Raw genomic sequence first — 21,785 nt, forward strand, 5'->3', positions numbered from 1 at the left:
GCGGTGACCCGGGCGGCCGCAGCCCGGGTGCGACCTGCACGACCGGCGCCAGCTCCGTTTTTGCGCCGATGCCGTGTGCTTGTGTGTGGTGACACGGAGGGAGGGAGGGAGGGAGGGAGGGAGGGGGGAAGGGAGGAAGGACTGAATAACGAGGAGAGAAACACCCACCCAGCCACCCACTCCCGACCGAGCGAGTGAGCGACGCAAGGAAGGAGAAGCAGACCGGGTGTGGGATCCTTTCGGGACGCGGCAGCGATCATTCCGGATTTCCCTTTTTTTTATGGGGGTGGAGGAGGAAAGGAGACTCTCTGAATATATTATTGAAGAGGTATGAAATGCAGTTTCATTCTTTGTGTGTGCGTGTGGGAGCGGGTCTCAGGTGCTGCTTGAGGATGCAGGTAGATTCATTTGAACGGGGTGGGGGGGGGGGGGGACAAGTCCAAGTCCGAAAGTGTCTGCCGTATAGTCAATCTCGCTTTTCTATCCACGGCACGCACCGCGCGCGGTCCTACCTCGTAGTCTGGATGGGGCGCTCGCGCCGACGAGGCTGAGCTCCGCATGCCATCCAGGAATCCAATCTTGAGGCAACTTTGTTCCAAGTGCTCTTTTTATTCGGAGAGCTGCAGAAGCGCGACTTTCCCCAGGTGAGGAAAGATTCTTCGGCTCTCCTCTTGGAGAATGTCGTAATGAGCATGCTCAGTCTGGAGGTGACGGGGAGCTGAGAATCGACAAAAAAAAAAAAAAAAAAAAAAAAAGTGCGAGGAAAGGAGGCGATGGACAAAAGCACTCAGGCTGAGCTGTCACTCAAACTTGGCTCATATTCCTCCTCCATCTTTTTCCTTTTGATTCATCTCTCTCGCTGTAATTCCAATGCCTCTTACATTCAACATTATTCTGCATCTTAGGAAATGATTACCGCTTTGGTAAAAAAAAAAAAAAAAAAATGGAACTCCTGTAGTATCAATTTAAGGTATTGAAAAGACCGTTGCAGACAATGTTTAATATGGTACAAGTAAATTGTGATTTTCAGATGTTGATCGACCTGTGAACAGAACATTTCAAAATCAAGATTTTCCCGTGTTATTCAGATTTTAAGGTTTACAAAAATGTATTACCTAATCTTACTCTCTAATTAATTAAAGTTGTCCTGTGTAATAATCATAATAATCATTTCTATGAAACGGTAATCGTGTTTGTTAAAGTTCAAAGTAGAGATGTTGCGATCTGATCGGGTTATCGAAAATCGGGGTCCAACACGTGATTGTCAAGTGATGGAGTTCCGAGGAAACATTTGGTTTGAATCATTTTCTGACATTGAAATGTAACAAAGTGACAGAACCACTCAAAGGTAAGAACGTAGTTACAAATGGAATAGTAATAACTTAATTTTTATCGCAATAACTGTAACTTTTTTTGGGGTAGTTTTAGTCGCGGTATCATACAAGTGATGAAAGTTTGTGTGCGTGACACTCGTGTTTGTTTATGTTTTAAAGTCCTTCATAATAACCTAGGTGTAGTTTACTGTTCAACTAAACGCGCGAGGAAAATAATTACACATATCGTATATTTCAATGCAAGACACACAAGACGGTTTTAGAAATCGTCAACGTAAAGCTAACTGTCAATGGAAATCTCCATTGACGGGCTAGCGAGTATTAGCATCAGCATTACGGGCGTGATTTACCTTCCAAAAACAAATCTTTGTCCATAGTAACACACAATATGATATAAATATACTCAAATATACTCACGGCTGTATATTCTCCCTCAACTGAGGAAAAAACTAGTTCGATTAATGTTTTATGGCAAAGTTCTTCAAAATTTTTTTTCACTAGAAAAATGTTGCTCTATGCTGCCATCGTCCCACACTGCCCCTAAGAGGCCAAGACGCGCACTGCAGGAGCAGCAGTTGCAGTCGTTTTCCACACGACTGGCAGGATTACTACAAATCTTTCTATTTGCGAAATTACTTTGTATTTTTTACTAATGTATTTTTCAGTTTTACCTTAAATCAAACCTGAGTTTTGGTGGTTATATGTATCGGACCGGGACTCTGTATCTGCAGATATTTAAAGACTCAGACTCGGGGTGCAGACACCCCTTGTTGAAAGGTCTCTTCTCATGCGTGTTCTAATTTGGTGGTATGTTTAAGAACTTGGTTTTAGGAGACCAAGGAGGTTATGTTCACTATAGATCAATGTTCATTCATTTCATTTCTAGTAGATACAGCAGTAAAATAAAACTGTTCTTTCTATTTGGGTCATTGAGGTGGTTTTATGCTGCTCGACTCTAAAATCACCCTTTTTTTTTTTTTTTTTTTTTGTTTTTGTTTTACTCTGAATAATTTGTATTCTTCTTTTGAACTGCACAGCTTTACTCCGCCGTTCTCGAACCAGAAATGTGTTGCTGAAGGTCAAAGGTCCATCTTCTCTTCTCCTCTCCCACTCTTTTTCCTTCCCTCCTCCTGCCGACAAAGTGCTCCACTGTTTCGGCGGCGCGGGCGTGGGCGTGAAGCTCGACGACCGCTCTGCGGTCAGTCTCCACGGGCCGACAACTGCCGCGTAATTGTCTCTGAGCGGACTTTGTTTGTGGCTAACGGATTCCAGATCGGGGGGGGCAAGGTGGATCTTCCTGACCTATGGATCCTCCCCAGTAGCTGAACGGCATTCCTCAAGTGTGCGTCTTGTCTCCTTCATCTTTTGATCGTTTCTTCGACTTCCTTTGCTCCTCTTGCAGGTCCACGTTGCTGGCCGCGAGGATGTTCTGTCGGAGTTACACGTGCGCTCCACTGGTGTTACTGGCTGTCCTTTCTCATTTTCCCAGTAAAGCACAGGATCAAGGTAAGCTGTCCCGACTCCTCCCTATTCTGTCCTGGGCTTTTTCCGCCGCCCGCTAAACCTCCTTCGGCTTTCTGAGCTCCATCTCCGAGCGCTTCGGTTTCCTCGACCTCGTTCTCGGTCGACTTTCTCCATCGCTCCTCTCGCTCTGCATCACCTGCGGTTCTGATGGAAAGGCCCGGTCTAATCCGATGACATCACGCGCCTCGAACGGGCACACGCCACGGCACCGCTTGCCACCTGGCTGCTCGCGCCGCCACGCTTCAGAGCGGTTTTTAATAAATGCGGTGTAATGGCGCGCTTCGGGCCGTCGTGATTTGCTGTGCGATGTGTGCCGCGCAACATATATAACGCGCCGGCGTGCCTCGCAATCAACTGCATCCCGGAAAACTGGCTTTAATCAAAGTGGGTCCCGTCTCAGACGGGAGCTCCGGCCGGGGTTGCTGCGGACCACTGTCGGAAATACTGGAGATTAATTCGCATGTTCAGTGTTTACCTCCATTTTAAAATATGGTTTCCAGGAATGTCATCGAATGTGTTTGACCTGTAAGCAGGAGTTTCCAAAGTTTTGCCTTCAAGGGCTGCATGCGGAATAATGAAATAAAATTCTTTAACTTCAACCCATTCATGGATAAAAGTCTGCTAACAGGCCACAATGAAGGAAATAACAATTCGTTTTCGTACAACGCATAAAACAAAGGGCAAGAAAGATTGGCAGTGTCCCAAAACTGGGACGGGTATGTTATCAGTTCTGTGTAGTGGTACATAATAGACATATGTTTATTAATTAGTTCTTATGCTAGAACGACACTTACGCATTAATAATACTGATGGATTATCATTTTGAAGACAAACTTGGTTTCTCCCTTTGTATTGTTGGAAAACGCTCCATGTGTACTTGAGGCAGCCGTGAAAGGAAAGGGAAACAACTCTGTGCTAACTTTGACCGATGAGTTATCCTTTCCTGATACTAAATTATGGCTTCAGGTTAAAACACTTCAATATTTTGATATGCTGAAGGATGTAATGCGTGAAAATCTTGATGTCCCAAAAATGGGACGCTGCCCACGAATGGGTTAATTTAAGCACACTGAGCAATTACGGTAATAAAGCATTGGCCTCACAATTCTGAGGACCGGATTTCAAATTCCGGTCCCGCCTGTGTGGGGTTTGCATGTTCTCCCCGTGCCTGCGTGGGTTTTCTCCGGGTACTTCGGTTTCCTCCCACATCCCAAGAGCATGCATTCATTGACGACACTAAATTGCCCCTATAGGTGCGATTGTGATTATGAATGGTTGTTTGTTTCTATCTGCCCCGGGTTGGCTAGCAACCAGTTCATGGTGTGCCCTGCCTGCTGCCCAATGACAGCTGGGATTGGCTCCAGCACTCCCGCGACCCTCGTGAGGATAAGTAGCTCAGAAAATGGATGGATGGATGCTGAAAAATGGTAAGTGGCCCATGAATGGCCCCCATGCCACAGTTCGGACACCACTGACCTATATGGTATAATGACAATGCACAAAAGTTTGTGGATGTGTGGGAGAGAGAGAGAGAGAGAGAGGAGAGAGAGAGAGAGAGAGAGAGAGAGAGAGAGAGAGAATATGTCCAATCCAGGAAGAGCAGGAGGTTAAATGCTGTACTTATCTTGATGGAGATTAGAGGAAAATGAGCCAGAGGGAAATTTCAACATTTAGTATCTGTGACTGTGTGCGTGCGTGTGGCATGCACGTCCGTGTGTGTGTGACCAATGTTTGAGCAGTTAAAGGGTTTTGCTGGATTTGAAATTAAACAATTAGGATTCAAGTGAGGACCCAATACTCCCCCCCTTTTTTTTTTTTTTCCCAAGCCACGTGACAAGACTGTCAGTCAGCATACTTTTTCATACTTTTTAATATTTAATGTGAAAATCCATCCGGAGGCTGACGATGAAGATACTTTGCCAGGCTGTCGGCGCAGTCACCTTCACGTGTTGCTTGTTTGTTTGAAGAAAACGTTTCATGAGCTTGAGATCAGGCAACTGGATTGAATGAAGAATATTTCATTTCATGCCTTCAGAATGTCTCGAGGGTTGATATTATTTCAACCACGACTACTTCCGGTAATAATGCGTTCAATAAATGGATTCCAGCAGTGTTTTAAAGGGTGCCCAATAGTCACATGTTTATGGATGAGATTCATCTGTCTGTCTTTCCCAAAATCGTGCTAGCTTACCGGACGTCTCTAATGCGGTCACAACTGATGCATGCGTCGAGGTTTGTCATGCCGCCAAGCACGGGTCAAAGGACACACCCTGGTTGCGTCGCTACGCCCAGCTTGTCGCAGAAGGCTCTGCCAAGTTGGCAAAGGCCATTGTTGCGCTTGCATGAAGATTATGGATTAGCCAGTTTTTGTGCTTTCAGCAGACCTTCCGCTCTCATTTGGCTGTCCTTCTGTTCTACACAGAGCAAACTGCATTTACCTACATACACCCAACAAAAAAAAAAAATAAAATAAACACCATAAGCCTCGGTAACACAGAGTTTAACGCTAACCTTAGCGTGGCGCTAGTGTTAAACGCTTTCTGTGTACTAAGGCTTATAACCAGGTGCGCTAACACCAGCGCCGCACTAACGCTAGCGCCACATCACCGCGTAAACCACAGGGTTGAAAGCGTGTGAAAAAAATTGCGGGTTGTAGGCCGGAATTTACGGTAATCTTGTGAATGACCGTTCCGGCATTTGCGGTGTGCCGTCGTGTTCTGTATGCCACGCAAGTATCTGTTTTTTTCTGTGAATGTCCTGACCTCGTTGACCACGGAGAATCTGCTCCACATGGCTTGGACTCCTTGTCCAGCTTCTGTTATTCTTCAGCCTCATCCTTGCCCCCCAAAACCCCAACCTTGGGTTTTACCCCACCCAATTGCTCCGATCACCCCATTAGAAACTTTCGCGTTCGGTTTGGTGTTGTGTGTAAAAGATGACAGCTGTGCTGCACTTGTGTTGTGCCGTGCTGCCATGTTTCCAGTTTTCCAAAGTGTGAAATGCGTTTAGTGACTGAGAATGTGCTCGAGGCTTTCGCAAAATAGGGCAGACGAGTTTTACGGATCGAGTCTAAGCACCTGAACAGTGATTAAGGATCGGCCAAAAGTCTGTTTGCTTTTCAGAATGAGTTTCCGCCACTTTGAATTTTTGTTCACAGAAGAGAGTTTCGTGTTTTGGCAATTGTGGAAAACTTTTTTTTTTTTTTTTTGCTTGTTTACAAAAAGTTGCTTTTCCAAGTGCCGGCCCACAAAAAGTCCGTCTTCCCAACGTGGACTTGCGGGGCTTTTGTGTTCCACCGCATGCGCCACGCGCACGGAGGCCATTTATCAATTGACAGCTGTAAAGCGTCCGCTCGGTGATGAAGTTCTGCCTCTACAAGGTGAAAATGAAATCGATATTGGAAAAGACGTTGACTTTGGCCGTCACCTCGTTCCTCGTTCCACTCCACCTCCTTCGATGAACAGCGGCTCATTGGCGTGAGTTCGCCAAAACGGGTTTTACGGGTGGATCTTCAGTGAACTGTTATTCATTTTCCTTTGTGTATTCAGACCATAAAAGACATTTGAGCAAAACACCTGGGAATTGTGAAAAAATGCACAATATGTACACTATATTTTGGACTGTCCAAACACTTAGATAATGAAGGTAGTCGGCACAGTGGGTCAGCTGGACCCGGGTTCGATCCCGGCCCCACCTGTGTGGAGTTTCCACGTTCTCCCCGTGTCTGTGTGGGTTTTCTCCGGGCACTCCGAAAACATGCGACATTAATTGGACGCTCTAAATTGTCCATAGGTTTGATTGTGGGTGCGACTGTTTGTCTCGATGTGCCCTGCGATTGGCTGGCAACCGGTTCAGGGTGTAACCCCGCCTCCTGCCCGTTGACAGCTGGGATAGGCTCCAGCGCTCCCCGCGACCCTCGTGAGGATAAGCGGCAAAGGAAATGGATGGATAATGAAGGTACTCCGCGTCAAATCCAGCGTGAAGGCAAAAATAAGTCCGGCTGCTTTTCCCTCCCAAAATTTGGCCCGAACTGCATTCAAAGCAGCCGTGTGCAAAACAAGCCCCACAAGGAAATTGAAGATTTTTCAACTGCAGAATCGATAACTCACTTGTTGCGTAACCTTTTTTTTTTTTTTAGGGTTAGGCACATCAATATACAGAGAAATTTCAAGCGAATTCTGTTTGTTTTTGGATTTCTACAGTTTGTCCCAAACCTTTAAAGCTTGACGGCCGTGTTGCTGCCTGGTATTTATTTGCCAGCGGACGCCTTTATTAAATGCTGATTGCGCCAAATGAAAGCAGGGCTTTTCTATCCCCCCCCCCTTTTTTTTTTTTTTTCCCGCAACACCTAATTTAGACGTCGCCATCTCCTCTCTCACCGCTCTCCCCAGTTTTTATTTCCTGTCGGCGTCTCTCGCTTTCATCATTTCGTTCCAATTTGCCGCAGCTATTGTACCGCGCAGAGTCATTTATTTCATTTGAGGGAGAAATAAACAAGAGGCGAGGCCAAAGTGCGGCAGTACAAACGAGCCCGGGATTTGTCGCCGCCAAGTTACGGCATCGCACAGGTGACCCCGGTCCAATCCCTTCAAGGAAAGCCGCGAACGTCCCTCTCGGCAACGACATCTGCTCAGCTGGGATCTCAGAGTGAGGATTAGCGTGTGTGCGTGCGTTGTAGCCATGGAAGATGTTTGTATTTACAACACATCCAACGTCTTCTGGGACTCACACGATACCAAATGCTAAAGAAAGGCCGCTTGACTGAAAGAAAAGGAGCAAAAAGTCCAATCATACAATTCAATGGCATTTCCACCCCCCGACGCACAACTGAAATATTATATTTCATGTAGGAAAATCTAAACCGCCGACTATTTCTTTTGTGGAAATGTTAGTATCTTAAAAATGGATCAGATGCAGGCTCGAGTATCATTTACGTCGGTTGTTGCGCGTAAGGTCTGCGGTGTGCTTTGGTTATTGTTATCTCCAGCGGGGAGAATGAATGTGAGCCTGTTCTCGGGTTCTGTGAGTCCATTCGTCAAGATGAGGTCCACAACATAACCTGAGATGTTTTCTGTGGCGGCAGAGGCAAATTCATTTCGTTGCCTACTCGGGTTAGGCTTAGGGTGCAAGGAAGTAAGAAATTTGCCCATCCGTCGGCCGAGGAAGCTAACCGGTGGCTAGCTTGCAAGCTAGCTGGCGGTTAGCTCAATCTCGTAACACCCTGGAAAACGCCGCGACAACCCGGTGGGATATTTTCCAGCCGTCGGAGGCTTCAAGCGGATATATTTTAACTTTGTGTGTCGGCGAGAAAAAGATCTGTGCTTTTGAATTGACAATTTGGGAGGTTTGGTTTGGTCGGCGATGAGATCCTGCGCCAAGTGGAGAAGTTCAAGTATCTTGGGGTCTTGTTCACGAGTCAGGGAAGAATGGAGCGGGAGATCGACATACAGATCGGCGCAGCGTCTGCAGTGATGCGGACTTTGTATCGGTCCGTTGTGGTAAAGAGGGACCTAAGTCGAAAGGCGAAGCTCTCAATTGACCAGTCGATCTACGTTCTTACCCTCACCCGCGGGCACGAGCTGTGGGTCGGGACCGAAAGAACAAGATCCCGGATACAAGCGGCCGAAATGAGGGCTGGGGTGGCTGGGGCATCTGATCCAGATGCCTCCCGGACGCCTCCGTGGCGAGGTGCTCCGGGCATGTCCCACCAGAGAGAGACCCCGAGGATGACCCAGGACACGCCGGCGAGACTACGTCTCTCGGCTGGCTTGGGAACGCCTCGGGATCCCTCCGGAAGAGCTGGAAGAAGTGGCTGGGGAAAGGGAAGTCCGGGTATCCCTGCTGAAGCTACTTCCCCCGCGACCTGACCCGGAAAAGCGGTAGATAATGGATGGATTTTGTTTGTCGTCCAGTAACTCCAGTGGAGCTCCTTAAAGTGAGTTTGGAATCCCACTCGTGTTGATTACCTAATGAACTTGGTACAGGCAGAAGTGCAACACTAAGTAGCGCGTGTGTGTAATGATCTATGCATGCATTTGTGCAGCCGACGTGCGCGGCGAGACGGCCGACGGTGAGCGCGAGTGACTTTGTGGTGGCCAACGATTCATGCGATCACGAACCCAAAGCGAAACCGACGCGGGGAACGCGTTACTTCACAAACAAAAAAGGCGGAACGAGGTGGAAGCGACCTGCTCGGAATTGCAATCACGCACGTGCATCCCAAAGCCAATCAAGTGGCGGCTCGGATACCGTTCAAAGTCTGCTGAGCGGAATTAGTCTTGTCGCCGTCTCCGACTGCTCCGGAACGAACGTCGTTGTGGATTTTGATGTGAAGAGGCCCCGCCAATTTGTCTCTTTTGTTGCCGGTGGCGCATGAGGCTTGCGCGCTTTTCGTTCAAGAAAATAAAAAGTGCAATCAACCACACCTGGTGGGAGCATGAGCTGACGGGAATTTTCGGAAACAATGTGCGAGGTTTCTGGCGAGGACTCTCAGAAAGTGGACAGCGAGACAATTTATGTTCTTCTAAATCAGTCAATTTAACTTGGGGCCGCTGGAGGCGGAGTCTGGCTGAGGCTGGGCCGCAGCGTCAGCGCACATGGACTAATGCGGAATTAAAATGAGAAATGAAAAACAATCCTATCTTCTTTTTTTTAAAAGCACAAAATAAGATGAAGGACACCGGTGTTTACAAATTGTGTGTAAAACTTCTTTAAAAAAAAACTCTCCTTAGGAACACTGCCGTAACTTTCTCACTGAAAATTGTTTCTCTGATGGCATTGATGTCACCCGCCCGATAGCCATCTACCTCACCGTGATTGGTCTGCTCCACACACACAACACTGTAAAAGTGCCATCCATATAAAACCCAAGGGCCGCACTACCATTATACTTTCATATTAAGGTGGGGGCCGCAAAATATCACGTTGCGGGCCGCAAATGGCCCGCTGGCCCCATGTTTGAGACCCCTGTTCTAAATGATCAATTGGACGGGAAAAATTATGTGACTTTAGTTCAAAGAGTCTGTGGGCTATTGTGCGTTCCACTGTGCGTTGCGGGTGAACATCGAGTGAATAGCTAAAAATTACGGTTGACAAATTAAAGAAATGGAAGTTGCACACTGGGAAAATAAAAGAAAAATGTGAACATTTTCTTATCAGGTGTAGTCAATATGAACAACAAGTTCAAAAGGGGAAAACAATTACAGCAGGAAAGCCCAAACAATTACGAGAACCTGACAAAATATATTGATCGAGAATAGAAGGCAGCCCGCCGCCAAGAACGTACTTAAATCTTTTGCGCATTAGAATCGAATGCGTCGTGCCAAGCGGCGCTTCCGGCAAAAATGGGCCAGAGTATCGCAACCGTTGCCCTCTTTTTGAAGCCACACACAAACGCAAAAGTAATACAAACAAGAACGCGGAACTAAGGAAGACAAACCCAAACGTACATTTGCATTGTTGTGAGTGGCGCAGCCCCGGTCGGGGTAAAAATGAATACGAATTGGCAGAAGAGGACGCAGCGGTTAGATAAATGATTGAAACCTTTCAGTGCATCTGTCCACGCAAGCATTTGCCGTCCCGCTAGCCTCGTTGGGGGCCGCTGGGAGCCGAAGACCTGCCCGGATGACTTTGGGCTGAAGGCGCACTCGACCCTGGCGGGACACGTTATATTATGAGCTGAAAAGGAGTACGGTACGTCGCGCAGACAGATGCCACGAGTAACTCAAGTGCGGCGGAAGATTTCATCAGTGCAGATGCGGGACCACGTGATCCGGCTCCCGTGTTGCTGGTGGTCAGTGGCCGGGTTTTTGCCTTCAAATCCAGGCTGAGGCCGATAGTCGTTCCGTTCTGTGGCACAGGAAAAACACGGAGAAGAGCCAGCAAAGAAAAGATTTCTCACGTTAACAGAAGCAAAAATGAATCATACATCAACTTAAGCGGCGCAGGACAAAGACATTGGAAAGTAAACATTTCTCTATCCAGCGGGGAAGAGAGTGTAACGGTTCCTTTCCGGCGCACACCCCCTGCACAGTTTAAGATTACGCTAATTAGCCTTTTGTTCAAAGGCCTTTGAATGGAGGTTCAGGGGAAAAATGTGCTCGATACAGTGCTGGAATGGATTTCTTTCATTTTCTTAAAGAATGCGCCTAACGACGTATGACTCGCTTCATGAAGACGTCAGCACCTCCAATGATTCCCTTGCTGCAAAAAAAAAAAAAATGCGGTCGCTGAGCAATTGTCACCAACGTGCTGCTGCGATTCGGGCATTTAATTTGACCGTCTAGTTTTGTGCAAAGCTGAGTAATGAGCAAAGGCAACCATTGTAAATGGCACTAGTTCGTTGGTATCAAACTCAAGGGCTGGGGGCCAGATCTGGACCACCACATGATTTCATGTGGCCTGCGAAGGGAAATCATGCATATCAACTTCCAAGATTTTTGTTCAAATCTGTACCAAAATTCCAAATTGTCATATCATAAATGATAATGTTCCGATATTGCAAGCATTTTTGTGTTACCAAACATCAACAATAGTTGAAAAACCCATTACCCTCCATTTGTGATTCCAGAACTAGTTCATAAATTTCATGTGTAAATATGCCAAAGGATTTTTATGGTTTCTCAGTCATCACAAAACATAACCGTAAATACAATGTGGCCCGTGACAAAAACGAGTTTGACACCCCTGCTGGCTAGTTATTGAAAGATATCGCTGAGTGATATACGGTAGTTGTAGTGAGGTGGCACGGCGGATCACCTGGTAAAGCGTTGACCTCACAGTTCTGAGGATCCGGGTTCAATCCCGGCCCCGCCTGTGTGGAGTTCGCATGTTCTCCCCGTTTTCTCTGGGCACTCCGGTTTCCTCTAAATTGGCCCTTGGTGCGATTGTGACTGCCTCTATGTCCCCCGCGATTGGCTGGCGACCAGTTCAGGGTGTACCTCGCCTCCTGCCCGTTGACGACTGGATAGGCTCCAGCACTCCCCGCCACCCTCGTGAGGATAAGCGGCAAAAGAAAATGGATGGATGGATATTGTAGTGGACTGCCTATAGCTGCTGTATTAGACAAGGCTCTTTCTTACCCATATCAATCCTTTCCCGCCAGATCCCCAAAAGCATGTTGGCACATTAAGGAGCAGAATGTTGAGCTTGAATATTCTTAATATTCCGCATGTGGCGGATGTGCTGACCTGTGAAGAAGAGCTGAAAGAAGGAGTCTGGATTTTAGTCAGCATCCGCGGCTATTCGCTTTGTCATATCCATATTCATCCATCACAGTTATGGTCTCTTGAATTGCCTCAACGTACAGACCTTGGGCCACATTGAGCATTATCGCTGTCTCCTTGCATTTTTTGTTGTTGTTTTTTTTACATTCATTAATTACAATTCAGCGTGTGTACGGTTGCGTTCTTTGACATGCAAAGGGAAGGCCTGATTATTAATCTCCTGCCAACTCTATTCAAACACTATCAAGCACACACCAAACGCTACCAGAGTTCTAATGTTCCCAGCGGCCGTGAATTATTCATCAAGTCTTATTGTGGTGAGATGTAATTATATAGTTTTGCGTGACGCATTTGGACTATTTGATCGTTGGTGTGATATGATTACCTGAGCGCTGTGGAGAATAATTGGTGAAACTGCTGTACTGCATTGTGTCTCGACAAAGTAATCAAATCAAGTAACAAGAAGGCTACCAAGGAAACCGCATCTGAAGGACAACAACCCAAAGTAAAATTCCCTGGAACACCAAAAATTGGGGTATGTTTTCTTGAAGACGCATTTGATTTCATTTGCGCGAGACATTAGTGAGAATAAGCCGCATAAAAGATGGACGGATGGATGTTTGAAGATTGCTGCAAATGGATGAGAATGTGCTAATTGTCTGCGATCGGCTGGCGACCGGTTCAGGGTGTACCCCGCCTCCTGCCCGTTGACAGCTGGGATAGGCTCCAGCGCTCCCCGCGACCCTCGTGAGGATAAGCGGTGAAGACAATGGATGGATGGATGTGCAAATTATGGAAATATAGCCATAAACTAATTTTTTTTGGGCTATCAAGCATGTGTCGCCCCACCCCACTATAAAATTTACTTTTTTTTCTGTCAGCATGTTTTTTTTTATGATTTATCCCAAGACCAGTCTAAAAAAAATATATATATTTACTAAATACGTTTTTCGTCTTGTTGCATGCAAGTTTTATGATCGTGTGTGTGTGTGTGTGTGCGCGTGTTATTGATTAATCCCTGCTGTCTCTGAAGCTCAAGAAGGAAAATGAAAACTAAAATACACAACCCCCCCATGAATATGAATGATAAATGATAATGATAAAATAGAAGACTAGCCACTGGACAGAGAGAGAGAGAGAGAGACGCTTTTGCTCGTCGTCATAAGCTGCAATGCTGATTTGTGCCACCGATTTGAGAAGTGTTGAGGTGATTTTTATACGCGGCGGCTGGTCGGCGAAGGGTTGAGAACGTAGCCCGTCGCGGGGTCACGGGGTCACGGCCGACCGACACCGTCACGACTGTCCTCGAACAAACCCGATTTGGTGCATTGCAACAAAAGTGGCAATCACAAATGGTTCACACACAAGACGAACGAGGGAGAGAAGAACAGAGATTTCCTACCGCCTACTTCGTGTCCCCGGCGAAGCGGAGTATTTTAATTAGTATCCTTTTGATTAATCGACTCGTGATTAATTTCCCGTGGTAGACGTGTGGACCGTGATGTGTTCCTTCAGTTGCAGCTCCGCGGAGGCTTCGTTTCAAAGTGCTGAAGCCAAACAAGTTGCTGGTCTCGTGGAGGGAGCCCAAAGGCGACTTTGACAGCTACCTGTTCCTCTACAAAACTCTACCAGGTAGGAAAGGATTAAAAGCCTTAAAAAGCAATTCATATTCATGATTTCATGCTCTCAGAACTGCCACATACAGAGGATGAGAAAAAAAATATAATAATGCCGTATGCAGATGATAGATGACTCAACTTTGAGGAAGAGGAGCTCATTCCAACGTGGATTTTTCTTTATCTCAGGAACAATTGTGGAATGTGCGTCTTATCAAAGCTCCTCCGGGGTGACCCCGCTAAGTTGAACAACTTATAACTAACCGCACGTGATCCGTCAGAGGGTGGAAAAGTCTGGATCGCCATCAAGCGGCGTCCTTTATGAGTTATGATGGCGGTGCGAGGGATCTCATCCCGTCGATTGTAAATAGCTGAAGAGTGTTCAAATGTCTGACGTGACCTCATCCGCTTCTGCACATGTTGAACGCATTCCACCCGTCACTTTAATTGCCGCTGATGTTTCCTGTAATTGCAGCGCTTCCGCCTTGACTGTCGTCCATCTTTGTCACGTGACGTCCTTTCCTAGCGATCTGCCGACCGCAGATTGTCCCGTATTAATGCCTTGCTGCGGCACTGCAGGTAGTTCTCTTGCAGCCGGCCGCTGTAAAAGTAACGTAAAATGCCCTCCCCCCGCAAACAACCCGCGGTGAGCGACGCTGTGCGTGACAATTTCGTGCTGCGTTTAATGGCGTAGAAAAGAATTAAAAAAAAAAAAAAAATCAGATTTACGGCCGCTTCCTTTTTAGGCGGAGAGGAAGTGCCGCAGTGGTTCTTTGGCACTCAGCACATGCAGTAAAAATGTTGGCCCTCCACAACGCGTCCTTTGCGTAACGCACACGCGCAAGAGAGTCAAGCGCTCCATGCAAGTGCATTCAATGCTCACAAAGGCTGCAACAAAGTCGCATCCCCAAGAAAGTTAGAAAGTCTTTCGTCAACGGGCTTCACTCAGATTTCTCCAATCTAGTGGCAGCGCACCCGCTGGGATGACTGATGCGGTGATTTGGGGATGAATATACTGTGGATCATCCATCCGTCCATTTTCTTTGACGCTTATCCTCACGAGGGTCGCAGAGAGTGCTGGAGCCTATCCCAGCTGTCAACGGCCAGGAGGCTACAGAGCATCTGGTGCAGGACCACCAGGCTGAGGATTGGCTTCTTTCTGGAAGCTCTTAGACTATTGAACACAAACAGTGCTTTGTCGCCCAGACATAAGAACTCCCCCCCCCCCATTTGCCCCCCCCCCCACTCCCCATGACTCTTCATCCCGGCACGATGAACACTTTATTCTTTTCACGTCCAAAGAGATTGCTAAATTGCATGTTTTTGGGATGTGGGAGGAAATTGGAGTGCCCAGAGAAAAGCCACGCAGGCGCGGGGGAGAACACGCACACTCCACACAGGCGAGGCCGGGATTGAACCCGGGTCCTCAGAACTGTGAGGCCAACGCTTTACCAGCAGATCCACCATGCCGCCTACTGTAAATCCAACTGTATAAATATGAACTCAATCAATATGAGTTTCCCATAAGCAAACCAAATACAAACAAAATATAAAAGAGTAAAAATGACACTAAATTGCCCCTCAGTGCCCTGCGATTGGCCGGCAACCAGTTCAGGGTGTAGCCCACCACCTGCCCCTTGAAAGCAAGGATAGGCTCCAGCACGCCCTGCGACCCTTGTGAGGATTAGCGGCTAGGAAAATGGATGGATGGATAAAAATGCAACGTTTGTGTTCATTTCATGCAGTGCATATTAGCACTCTTATTACAATAGCCACCATCTTTAAGCGAAAATGTGCAGCCAATCACGAGCCATTAATCCCTTCATCGAACCAGAAGTGAGCAAATGGATATTTATTGGGCCGTTAAGATTTTTGACCTCACCTGCGCATCCCGGAACAGAAATGGCAACTTTTTATTTACACACACAGAGGTGTAATTATGTATATTGCAAATGAGTGATTTTAAATTTCAAATAGGTTTTACCGCCCGGGGGTGTGCGAAGACATAAAAGGCTTCAATTACGAGTTCCCCGGTTCTGTATTTAGTTTATTGACTTTAATTTGGATAAATGCAACTGCTGACAACTGCTGTTTCTTCACTTTCTCCTCATGCCTCGCCATTTTCCTAAGGGCGTCGTTATCAGTGAGACTGCAGCGATAGGGGCACCGCGAAGAGGGTGCGCGAAACCGGGTCAAAACACGGCTCCCGTGGCTGAGCCGATCGCAGCCCGACGTTTCGTCTCCGGGCCCACATTGTCATTTTCAAAGCGTGCAACACCATTCTTGCTGCATCAAACTTGAGAAATATTAATACATTTCAGATCCCTCGCTTGTTTTTTTTTTTTTTTTAATCCACCCCAAGTGTCACTTAACTGAGTGAAACTGAAATATGTCCGGCAACAAAATGAAATCCTTCCTCGATGAGCTGGGAAAGGTACAAGCTGCCTCCAACCTGTATTGGTAAAGTTTCTACGAATTTAACCTCGACCTTTCATTGGTACTCCGCTTTTGGTAGGTGGCCATCAGAGGGAGATCATCACATCGAAAAGCGACAGTAAAGTCTTGATCGCAGACTACGAGCCATCCAAGGACTACGTTGTCAGAGTAATTGCTGTCGGCGGCAGCACTCAGAGCAGAGCGCTCCTTGGCAGATTTAAAGGTGAGTGGATCTAGTTCACCTTTGTGTATTGTGCGTGGGGGGGTGGGAGGTGGATGGGGGGGGGGGGGAGCAGGTGCAGGACGAGGGCTCGAAGATCAGCCCGTCCTCCCTTCCATCCGCCAGGGGGCTACGGAGCATCTGCTGCAGGACCACCAGGCTGAGGAATGGCTTCTTTCTGGAAGCTGTCAGACTATTGAACACAGACAGTGCCCTGTCGCCAAGACATAAGGACCCCCCCATATGCCCCACCCCCCCACGACGCTTCATCCCTGCACAATCAACACTTTATTCTTTTCACGTCCGAAGGAAAATGGAAATATGATGTAAATGTTCTGTGAAATTCAAGCCTCTGGCATTTATATTTTCACTACATTCAAATCTGGCTCAGCTGGGAAAGCGTTGGTCTCACAGTTTTGAGATCCCGGGTTCAATCCCTGCCCCACCTGTGTGGAGTTTGCGTGTTCTCCGCGTGCCTGCGTGGCTTTTCTCCGGTTTCCTCCCACACCCCCCAAAAAAAAAAAAAACATGCAACATTAATTGGACACTCTAAATTGCCCCCAAGTGTGATTGTGAGTGCGACTGTTTGTCTCTATGTGACCTGCGATTGGCTGGCGACCAGTTCAGGGTGTTACCCCGCCTCCTGCCCGTTGACAGCTGGGATAGGCTCCGGCACTCCCTGCGACCCTTGTGAGGATAAGTGGCAAAGAAAATTGATGGATGGATGGACTACATTCAAATGCTTCTCATTTTATTTTGTCATGTCTAAATTTCGAAATGATCTGCCCTAATCTTGAACTTTCGGTATCAAATTTTTTTCCACATCATATGTTCATGTTCCTAACCCTACAATAAAATTCAAACTAATAAAAATAAAGAACATTGAGTCCCTAAAGATGACAGGTTCAATTCCCACTTGACCTGCAAATATTCACAAATGACAAACTGAGCCCCATCCATCCATTTTCTTTGCCGCTTATCCTCACGAGGGTCCACGGGGAGTGCTGGAGCCTATCCCAACTGTGAGACCAATGCTTTACCAGCTGAGCCTGAACATTTACATGATGTTTCCATTTTCCTTTGGACGTGAAAAGAATAGTGTTGAGTGCCACCCCCGTTTATACATACATATTGAATATTTCATACATATCATCTCATCGGTGTGAAAGACTAGTTTACTTTCCTTGACTTCATTTTGGCCATACGAGCGGATGATTGAAGCGACATTGTAAAAGTATACCTTGAGGGAGGGAAGGTGCCGTATAACTTTATTGCAGTAAATCCCAATTTATTGCAGGCGGATACGTTCCAAGGCCAGCCGCAGAAGGTGATAATCTGCATTATAGAGAGACCGTATAGTTTTAGCCCCACGACACGCTTTGACCTTATTAGAACACGACCTTTTGATGACACCGTTTTGAAACTATGTTCACTCACTCTTGTTCGCAGGAAAAAACAGAGAAACTTTGCTTCTTTGCTTCAAGCTGTTTACGCCCCTCCAGCTGAAGTTTACTGTAAAACTGACACATAAAGTAGAACAGTGTTGCAAACACCAAAAATGTACAACCATGTAATATATACATGACAAATTGGAGGCCTTGTCTGCGTCTATTTTCCGAAAATGATACTGCACGTCGTGCCGGCATGCTGCGGCACAACGTTCTCAATCCGGATTTGCACCGTACACCGTAAAAACTCGCACAAAAACGTTGCCTTCATAATCAAGCAAAGTAACCGTCTGCAAATGCTGGACTGTAACAAATGTGGTATTTTTTTTCTTTTATTCCATGAGCAGCTGTTGAAAGGGGGGAGGAGGATGTTGGAGGCAGAACGGAGCCGCAACGTCTGACCGACTCATTCGTTTTGCCCGAAGACGTCAACGAGATCTACGGAGGTAAAACACAAACTTTCCTGCATGATCGGGCATTACTGTTGCGTTAAAGGTCAAGTGTCATCCCTATAAGCATCCTAAAATAGATATTGAAATGAAAAATACATATAACGTTATTCACGTCCATACAAAAAAATAAATATGAGCGGAAAGCGCGTCATCCATGCGCAAAGTTGCGGAAGTGTCATTCGAAATCCAAGTGGTCGCCATATTGGCTGCATCTTCTGTCCGTGATGTCACCCCAGACATTCGCCATTGGCCCCACCTATGGGACACGCCCCTTCAGACACGGAAGACATCTCACAAACGAATGACGTTACCGGGGCAATATTACCCTATTGTTTCGAGCCATATTTAGATGATATGCGGATCACGGTCAGACCACCTCCCCGTCCGATCCACTTCTGCGGCGGAGATGAACCACCCCGGCCGACAAGGCCGGCGGCCGGCTTGGCCTTGTCGACAAGGCCGGTGGGGATCCACAAGGCCTGCGGAGCACGTCCTTCAACGGCTGCTGTGCGGAAGCCTTCCGATCCGCACATCAACACATTTAGCACCCCTGATTTATTGATTATGCCCCCGCCCAACTATTGTTTTTTTTTTTTAGTAGCTGTATACACACATACCTGTCATTTGGAACCCTCGAAGTTCTCGTCCTTTGCACCCGTGCAATCCATTTTTCACGACGAACCGGGTCTCTTGGAAACTTATGAAGGGTAAATCCAACAACCCGAGCGTTCGAGCAATATCCAGCAATGCAACGAGCCGCCATTTTGGCTAACACGAAGGAACAACGAGCTAGCTTCCCGCGGGTAAAACTAATTGAATCAAACGAGTCCGTTTGAGCGCGCACCTGCCTCCAACGTCACTTCCTGCTTCTTGTCGAAAACAAATCCCTCGAGAGGATTTTCATGGCGGGAGTGACAAAAAGCCATATACGTCAAAATCATGTTTTGTGGTGAAAAAAAAAACGGATGGGTCCATACCGGCTGCTGTTTTTTTCATTCATAACATACGAAAAATCATCCATTTCATGACAGTAGCACTTTAACAAACAAACAAAGTAGTTGCTATAGTGTGCTCTATTGATGAATTTGGCAGTACAGCACAAGCAGGTGTTGGGGCCATTTCCAAACAGCAGCTGCCCCCCACCCCCACCCCCCCCAAAAAAATAAAGTGGGGCTCAGCATCTTTCCGTTGTCCAGTTGGATGTTACTGTGAGTTTCTCGCTCCTTGCTGAGTCTTTCTCCTCCTTCTCAGGGACAACAAAAGCCACGTTTTGAAAGTGGCCCACACGCTGAACCGAAATGCTAATCCTATTTACACTCTGCTGCTAAATCATTCAGAATTGCATGCGCAGTGCTAAGTGATGCATTTGTTCTCTGCGGTTTTCCTCTAAACTTGAACTACTTCGCCCCAGACAAGACTGTCTGGCTTTTCATCTCGAAACCAAGGTTTTATTGGAACTGACAGCCTCGGTAATACTCAAACAACTTAAATACCTCAGATTTCATATTCTGTGAAAAGAGAGAGACAAGAAAAAAATGATTGCTCATGAAATAATTGAATGGCACTGTGTCTGTCCTTCTGTGACATTTTGCACACAATTAAAGGCACACAAATTACCTTCATTTCCGCTTTCAACCTTGCGGCTTATGCGGTGTTGCGACTAACTCGTGCATTTTTTTCTCACGGACGCAAGTGGGCACTCGAGTGGAAAAGGTAAGAGTGAGGCCGATGGAATATATGTACCGAGGAAGTGACTTTTACCGTTTTTTTTAAAAAAAAAATCTGCCCTGTTAGCGCTGCGGTAGCGTTAGCGCTGTGCTAGCTTGTTGCTGCTGTGCAACTGCCGTGTCTGAGTGATTTTTGCCATTTTTTTTAAACGGCCCTGTTAGCACCATGCTAGTATTAGCGCCATGCTAGCGTAGCGTAAATATTTCGTGTTTCAGTGTGGGCACTTGCGGATTTTACACAGGTGCGGCTTATCCATGTACCAAATGGTATTTCCTTTACAAATGTACTGGGTGAGGCTTATAATCAGGCGCGCTCTGTAGGCCGGAAATTACGGTAATACAAAAAAAAAAAAGAACTACATAAACATTATTTTCCTGCATCGTGATTGATCTACGTTTGTACTGACAAATAAGAGGACAATTCTCTCATCAAAGTCGACATGTGAGACATAATTGTATTTTTTGGTTGAAAAATTTATGCAAGCTACAAATATTATCACGTTAGGTCTTTTTATATTTGGGTGTTGAACCGTATTGATTACACAAAATTTGTGAAAGTAAATGGAAACATTGCGATATGATGTGTCATTTCCAAAACTCGGTTTATACTTGATACATGCTTCTACTTTCCGACTTCAAACACTGAACGATGCTCGATGCTGAATTTGGAATCCTCAGAACGGCGACTAATAGAACAGAAGGTTATGAACACAAACCAAAAGCCAAATTTTGAAAAAAAAAAAAAAAAAAATGTAACTGCTGCATTCTAGCTTGAGTGTGAAAGAAGTTAGACAAACACATTTTCGTTCCACAGTTTCAGTGCAGTTATTGTTTCGGCACGCACGCTTTTGGCTGGTTTGTTATTCCGATTTCACTGCGCAAGAAGATAATTCATCATCGGGCGCCAAGGGAACGCGACGCCTCAGAACTATTCTGATCGTTTCAATTAAGCCGGTTTCTCTTGAAGAAAACACGGCCGCCGACACCAAAAGATTCAGGGGAAGCTAAACCCCGATTGTCGACGAAGAACTTTTTGTTGACGGAGACCTCTAAACTGAAAATGTGTTCGACCACCTGTTCGAAAAACAGAAAGAGGACCATCCGGCATCGTGAAGCGTTTCAACGCTGACATTTTGCCGTTTTGAACAGATGTTAGGAATTAAACAGGCTTTTCTCTTTTTTTTTTTTTTTTTTTTGGGGGTTGAGGAATTCAAGCATGCATGCATAATTATTTCTTGAAGGAATTATTATCATTTCTTGATTGAGAATTTTTTTCAGGGCTTCTTCATAATTTTTTTTTTATCTGTGAAGAAAGCTATGACAAAGTATTTCACATAGAAAAAAATATAAAGTGTAATAACCTCTATGAAAATATTTTCAGAATGAATTGATGATTATTTCTGCAAATAATGTTGATTTAGGGCAGCTGTGGCATAAATTTGTGTTCCAGCACACGTGATTTGGATGATGAAAGGCTGCCCTAATGAGAGTTTTCTTTGTTTGCTTTGTGTTGTTTCAATTGTAATTAGTCTGTATATCAATGACCTAACAAGAAAAAAAAAAAAAAAACGTCATAATTTCACGATTTAATGTTTCCCCCTGACAGGAAATAACGAAATGATCACTCAGCTCGAAAATAGTAAAAATGGTCGTATATTTGGACGGTTATTTATTTAAACAGGCATAAATCAAGAAAAAGATTGTAAGCAAATAATCAAATAATTGTTGCTCCTCCTCTCGCGGCGTCCGCAGGTTGGCTAGAGCGGCGCATTTCCTTGTTTCCGCTCCGTCACAAGCGCCCGCC

The 21,785-nt window shown here is 46.1% G+C and overlaps 1 protein-coding gene and 1 long non-coding RNA gene across 7 annotated transcripts in view; one reads left to right on the plus strand and one right to left on the minus strand.

Moving 5' to 3' along the window:
- The first annotated feature begins 202 nt into the window (after positions 1-202).
- The window catches only part of col14a1a (collagen, type XIV, alpha 1a), a 107,525-nt gene continuing 85,942 nt past the window's right edge, over positions 203-21,785 (plus strand). For 2 of the 5 annotated variants that reach the window (XM_061819068.1, XM_061819069.1), the window contains exons 1-4: positions 13,066-13,525; positions 13,598-13,714; positions 16,214-16,357; positions 18,150-18,248. In XM_061819068.1, the coding sequence (XP_061675052.1) occupies positions 13,435-13,525; positions 13,598-13,714; positions 16,214-16,357; positions 18,150-18,248 (451 nt within the window). In that variant the 5' untranslated portion in view covers positions 13,066-13,434. Of the gene's footprint in view, positions 329-2,736; positions 2,841-13,064; positions 13,526-13,597; positions 13,715-16,213; positions 16,358-18,149; positions 18,249-21,785 lie in introns of those variants that run through there. The other 3 variants (XM_061819066.1, XM_061819065.1, XM_061819067.1) reach the window with 3 other exon arrangements.
- Positions 9,986-14,403, minus strand: LOC133500425 (uncharacterized). 2 transcript variants are annotated; one of them, XR_009794887.1, is made up of 5 exons: positions 13,841-14,403; positions 13,485-13,707; positions 11,939-12,059; positions 11,616-11,848; positions 9,986-10,706 (listed from the first exon to the last, which is right to left on the minus strand). It is a non-coding gene; the product is annotated as an uncharacterized LOC133500425 (long non-coding RNA). The 2 variants fall into 2 exon arrangements; XR_009794886.1 differs by having other exon boundaries at positions 11,616-12,059.

The sequence above is a fragment of the Syngnathoides biaculeatus genome, chromosome 5 (genome assembly GCF_019802595.1).
Source record: "Syngnathoides biaculeatus isolate LvHL_M chromosome 5, ASM1980259v1, whole genome shotgun sequence".
In the NCBI taxonomy this organism is placed as follows: Eukaryota; Metazoa; Chordata; class Actinopteri; order Syngnathiformes; family Syngnathidae; genus Syngnathoides; species Syngnathoides biaculeatus.